This window comes from Camelus ferus, chromosome 1 (genome assembly GCF_009834535.1).
Source record: "Camelus ferus isolate YT-003-E chromosome 1, BCGSAC_Cfer_1.0, whole genome shotgun sequence".
In the NCBI taxonomy this organism is placed as follows: domain Eukaryota; kingdom Metazoa; phylum Chordata; class Mammalia; order Artiodactyla; family Camelidae; genus Camelus; species Camelus ferus.
In genome coordinates this window covers 116,370,094-116,376,262 of record NC_045696.1, presented here as the reverse complement: position 1 = coordinate 116,376,262, position 6,169 = coordinate 116,370,094, and the positions used below count along the sequence as shown (strand labels likewise).

Here is a 6,169-nt window from a genome sequence, read left to right as displayed (position 1 = left end):
GGGCGGGTGCCGTGGCGGCGGCGGCCGCGGAGCCGCTAGTCCCCTCCCTCCTGGGGGAGCAGCTGCCGCCGCCGCCGCCGCCGCCGCCGCCGTCAGCGCGCGGGCCGCGGCCGGAGCGAGCCGGGCGGGCGGGCGGTCGGCGCGCGGGGGAGGGCGGGGGCGGGGAGGGGGGTGGGCGCAGGGGCGGGAGGGCGCGGGGGGAGGGTCTCGCGCTCCCGGCGACCAGAGCCCGAGAGGGAGACCCTGGCGGCGGCCGCGGCGCCTGACACTCGGCGCCTCCTGCCGTGCTCCGGGGCGGCATGTCCGAGGCTGGCGGGGCCGGGCCGGGCGGCGGCGGCGGCGCGGGGGCCGGGCTCGGGGCGCTGCCCCCACCGCCCCCCGCGCCGCCGCCCGCGCCCCCGCAGGGCTCCCCGGGCGCCGCGGCCGCCGGGGGCTCGGGCGCCTGCGGACCGGCTACGGCGGTGGCGGCGGCGGGCACGGCCGAAGGACCGGGAGGCGGCGGCTCGGCCCGGATCGCCGTGAAGAAGGCGCAGCTGCGCTCCGCTCCGCGGGCCAAGAAACTGGAGAAACTCGGAGTGTACTCTGCCTGCAAGGTACGCGCTCGGCGCCCGGACCGCCCGGGGGACCGCGGCCCGGCCCGCGGGACCCCCGCCCCCTCCCCCTTCCGCCCCCGCCTCCCGCCCGGGGCCCAGGCACCGCGGAAGTGCCGCTGTCGCCCGCGCCCAATTAGCTGCTCTCAGACCAGAGTCCTGCCGGGTGGGAAGAAGGGATCGCCAGGACCGAGAGCCTTTCATTCCTCCTCCTTGGAAGGAGTTGCCTCTGCGTCCGCGCTCCTAGGCTGCCCTGGGGCTTTGTTGCTCTGTAGGAGCTCGCCAGAGGCGCCTTCCAGGGAGCAGAGCTGGGCTCACTGAGTGGCGAGCGCCTCAGGGCCAAGGAAACGTCTTTTGGGGGACCTCAGCGCCCCCTTTCCGCCCTCCTCTCCCGGTGATCCATTGGGCAGATCTGGAAGGAGCGAGGCTGGACTAGGATCCCGGACTCCCGGCGCTTTGGGAGCGCGAGGGGGCGGAGCGCGCCGGGTGGGAGGGTGGGCGCAGCCCGAAGCAAGGGTCCTGGAGCTCCGGGCGCCCTCGTCTGTGGGCGGAGGCGTTTCGGCGCGCGGTGACGGCCCCGTCATTATTGTATTATTACTTGTTTAGTTACAACGCTGTCCCAGCCTCTCGGGGTGTAAACAGGATTTGGCAAGGTGACAGCCCAGCGCGGCGGGCACTCCTGCTCAGTTTGAGGACACTGGTTTCTTGCCATCCCCTCTCCATCCCAGTTCTGGGCACCCCGTCGCCTCTCAGCTGCAGCTCCAGATGTGGGCACCGTGCTGCCGGGGTGGGAGGATTGCCCGAGGCCGCGGGGCAGGCTGGCCCTGCGCTGTCAGCAGCGGCTTTGTTTTGACAGGGTGACAGCTGAGGGGGGCGGGGACTTGGCCTTGTCAGCTCCTGCGGCCTGTGGCTGAGGCGGGGAAGAGACACACTCACACACTCACACCCTCCCCTGTGTTCCTCCCGCCCGCCTGCCGCAAACAGGGTCAAGTTCCCAGATTCCAGATTCCCACAACCCAGCTGCAGTTGGCCACGTCTGAATTTTGGTGTAAAGATGATTAATCCTGCTAGAACCTCTCTCCCCGGTGATGCTGTTTTTAGTATTTACGTGAGCTTCTCAACCGCAGTGGAATGTCTGTACTTAACCTTTTCCCACCCCATTCACATCCTCTTGTGTCTGTGGAACACCTACTCTCTATCCTGCACTGGCTCAACAGACATTTGTGGAATGAACGTAGGATCTAGCCCAGTGCTTCTCAAACTTTCACGTGTTTGGGAATCATCTGGGGAGCTGGTTAAATGCTGATTCCGAACCAGTAGGTCTGGGAGGGGGCTGAGATTCTGCATTTCTAACTAACTCTCAGGTGGTGTGATGCTAGTCCATTGACCACACTCTAAGTTGCAAGACCCTTGTTCAGATGTGGACGATATAGCGTTAAGGCTCCTTTGAATTCCACCAAGAAAACTGAAACTTTGCCATCCAGTTGCTGTTTCTGAAGAAAGAATGAAAAAATAAAGTGGGGATTGTGCTTCTAACCTAGCGCTTTGCATTGGGTCCCCATCATAAACAGCTTTTCTCCTTGCTGCCTGTTGCTGCCTTAAGGTGTGAAAACTTCCCTGAAGTTTTGGTCCTATCTGAAACTTTCCATGAGCGTTTGTGCCCTGAATTGATATTTCTGATCCTTTCAAATTTCCACTAGGGAAATGTAGCACCTTTTGTAAAGTCTGTGACTCCCTTATTAAAGGTCCGTCTTCCTGACCCGGGAGACTCTGAAAGTGTCAGTTTCTATTTCCTCATTCATTCAGTAAGTACTTAGAGGGGTCCCAACTGGGTACCAGGCACCGTGCTGGGTGCTGGGGCTGTGATGCCCAGAATCTGTCCCTCTGGGGCTACTGACCACAGGTGTGCATGCACTTGCATGCATGTGTTGAAGGCCTGGGGAGGTGGGCAGTGAACCGGTCACAATGAAGTTCAAAGAGACTGCTTTCTTAGTGTGGTTTTGGAACTCAGGACAGGGCATTCATGGGCTGGAGCACGGGTTGAGGGAGGAATGGCTTCCTGGAGGAAGTGTCAGTGGGTGCTAAGGATTCTCAGCCATGCAGGGTGGGGTGAGCTGGAGCTCCTTGTGGTGGAGAAACTGAAAGCAGTTATGAAAGCTTGGAGCTGCGCCAGCAGGAGCTAGAGTCCATTGGCTGAGGCCACTAGGATGGTGGTGGTGTGTGTGTGTGTGTGTGGTGTGACCCAGAGGAATCCAGGAATCTTAACAATATCTCAGATTTGCTTTTTTTTTTTTTTTTTGGGGGGGGCTATACTTGATTGAGTATGAGCAGGTGCAGGAGAGCAGAATCTGTGTTTCCTTCTCAGCTCGTCTCTCCCCTTCACGTAAGAAAGCCCAGAAGGACAGATGCCTCTGCCTTTTGTCACTGACTGGCCACTCGGCCAGTTGGAGAGCACAGCAAGGTTACGGAGCGAGGAAAGAGTCGAGGTACTTTACTGGGGGCGATTGAGAGAAAACAGGTCCCAGACCTGAAAAAAGGCCTTTCAACTTCACAAACGAAACAGAACAAGAAGGGAGCCAGTTCACAGCCTGGGTGGTGCGCCACGCCCCGGAGAGAAGTTAAAAAAAAAAAAAAAAGAAACAAACAAACTTGTTTTGCAGGATCCCAGGTAGAGCTCTTTGAACTCTGTTCTGGCAAAGGTTGCTTCAGTGTCACTTTGTTCCTGCGACACAGCCAGAGTGGTCATTAAAAATGTGGATCTGACGGTGTTAGGCCCCTGCTTGGGACCCTTCAGTTTTCTTTACAGGGGTCCACAAGTCCCTGCGTGGCCTGACCACTGCTGTCTCTGGCCCCTTTTCAGGGCCTTGCATGCTTGGTTCCCTTCTACCTCAGGGACTTTGCACATACACTTTGCATATTCACTAGGACTAAAAGCTCTCACTTCACTTTCAAATGAACTCAGATCTTCCTGCAAATCTCAGACTCCTTGCATTTCCTCTACAGCCCTGGCCAGCTTTCCCATGATAAATTCCCTGAACCTCTCTGTATCTGCTTTTTATTCTTGGTGCTTTTATCATGATTTTTAATTGTGTGATTATTTGATATGCATTTGTCACTCTGAGTTGGTTCTAGGTACTGTGGTTACTGACTGGATGGGTGAACTAGAGAAGAGAACACTGAAGAAAATGATTAACTGTCAGAATAGCAGTAGTGAAATTGTAGCCTGACCACTTCTTGACAACTGGGCAGAGGGGTTTATTTTTCCACACAGGGCATTTCCAGGTCTCATGCAGATGTGCCCGGGACTGGAGTTTTAGTGTTATAAAAGGAGCCCCGAGTGAGTTATGAGTAGCCTAAATTTGTATCTCCTTGCACTAAACCATTGACTGACTCTTCCTAGTGAAATAGGCCATTTCTACATGAGTCGGGGAGTAGCGGCCCCTTCTGAATCTGGACTAACCTGAGTTCATATTCAGGTTCAGCTGTGTGACCTTGGACAAGGACTTTACCTCAGCCTCCATTTCCTTGTCTGTAAAGTAGGACTGATGCCGCCCCCTGCCGCCTCCAGCTTAATGGTGAGGATTTTAAATGGGTGCCTGTGTACAAGGCATCCAGCGGGGTGTCTGGTCCCTGGCAAGTCCTCCCAGCAGCTCAGAGAAGGGGATGCACTGTCAACGTGGATGTCAGGAAAGGACACAGAGCTTAGTCTCCAATTCCAGCTCTGCCACCTGCGTGACCCGGGGCGGAAATCACTTAGTTTTTCCTCTGAGCCTTGACTACTTTATCTCTGAGATAGAGACTGTAACTTCACCCTTGACGTTAAAAGAGAAAAGGTCCCCTTAGAGTTCCTGGAACCTGAAAGTGTGGGGTGGATGCTGGTGAAACGAAATTGCCTGATGCTCTACTTGTCTGTCAGAGTCAGGGGCCACAGAGCATCCATGGGGAACCCGGTTGCTTCGATTCTGGGCTGAGTGCCATCCTTAGAGACTGAAAAGGGCAAAGGGCTACACAATTATTTAGAAAATAATGGTTTAGAGATAGACTCACAGACACAAGAAAACAAACTGTAGTTACTGGGGGGAAAGGTGAGGGAGGGATAGATTAGGAGTTTGGGATTAACAGATACACATTCCTATATATAAAACAGATAAACAACAAGGACCTATTATAGAGCACAGGGAACTATATCCAATAACTGGTTATAAACTCTAGTGGAAAAGAATCTGGAAAATTATACATACATATTTGTATATATATAGATACAGGAAACTATATTCAATTTCTTGTAATGAGCTGTAATGGAAAAGGATCTGAAGAAACATATCTATATATATGTATGTGCATGTATAACAATCAGTTTGCTGTACACCTGAAACTAACATTGTAAATCGGCTACACTTCAATAAAATGTAAGAATTAAAAAAAATAATGGTTTATAATCTCAAAGTGACACGTGGCTGTAGAATATGCAGAGCAGTGGCAGAGGCACCAATGCAAGAGGAAAAGTGACCGCCCTTGGCCGGAGGCTGGTGGATGGGGCACCCAAACAAGCCTTAAAGTGAGGGAGAGTCCCGAACGCCTTTGTTTGTATTTGTCAGTCTCTCCTCCGGGGAGAGCAGATTACTTTTCAACTATTAGCAGCGGGAAGAGCAGTGGCTCTTACTCAGGAGCTGTTTTGCCCCCCAGGGGATATTTGGCAATGTCTGAAGACATTCTTGGACATTGTAATTGGGGGGAGGGGGTGCTACCGGCAACTAGTGAATAGAAGCCAGGGATGCTGCTAAAACCGCCCCCTCCACCCCCGTGCACAGGACAGCCCCACACAACAAAGAATCATCTGGCCCCAGAAGACAATAGTGCCGAAGCTGAGAAACTGCCCTAGAGGAAAGTCGTATTGCCCCATAATACCGTAAATACATTCCAGCATAGGAAAAATGAATGCTTTTCCTGTTAGTTTGAATAACTCTCCAAAGCTGAAAAATCTTGCTTTGTTTTTAAAAACCTTTATTATGGTAAAATGGATAGATCATCAAACTCACTGTAAGTGTGCAGTCAGGTGCTGTTGAGTAAATGTATCAGTTCATAACCACAGTCCAGTTCTTCTTCCTTTTTTTTTTTTTTTTAAAGTCCTGGGGATTGAACCAAAGACCTCATGCCTGCTAGGCACACACTCTACCACTGAGCTCTACCCTCCCCTCATCGCAGTCCAGTTTTATAACTTCCATCCCCACCAAAGACTGGTCGTTCCCACCCCCACCACCTTGGGCACTTTTACGGTGATAGTTTGTATCAACTGATTATTGGTTTGCAAATAGAAACCAATTAAAAGTATCTTTTTGGAAACTCTTTGATATAAGTAGTATTGTTACAGCAAAGCTTAACACGGAGAAGGGGGTAGATAAAATGTTTTTTAAAAATCAGACTCTAGCTGCATAAATCTATTGCATACAATGATTTCATGTGTGGTAACTTCTCAAAGGTGGTGTCATGGAGCCAAGCACACAGGAAAAATGATTCGTTTGGCAGGCACGGTACAAAAAGCTTGAGAGAAAGATGACCAAATTTAATTCTATTTCCTC

At 52.7% G+C, this 6,169-nt stretch overlaps 1 protein-coding gene across 2 annotated transcripts in view; it reads left to right on the top strand.

Moving 5' to 3' along the window:
- Positions 1 to 284: 284 nt before the first annotated feature.
- Positions 285 to 6,169, top strand: part of KAT2B (lysine acetyltransferase 2B) — a 92,625-nt gene continuing 86,740 nt past the window's right edge. Inside the window, exons 1-2 of one of the 2 annotated variants that reach the window (XM_032488715.1) lie at positions 285 to 322; positions 383 to 593. In XM_032488715.1, the coding sequence (XP_032344606.1) occupies positions 300 to 322; positions 383 to 593 (234 nt within the window). In that variant the 5' untranslated portion in view covers positions 285 to 299. Of the gene's footprint in view, positions 594 to 6,169 lie in introns of both variants that reach the window. The other variant, XM_032488710.1, reaches the window with a different exon arrangement.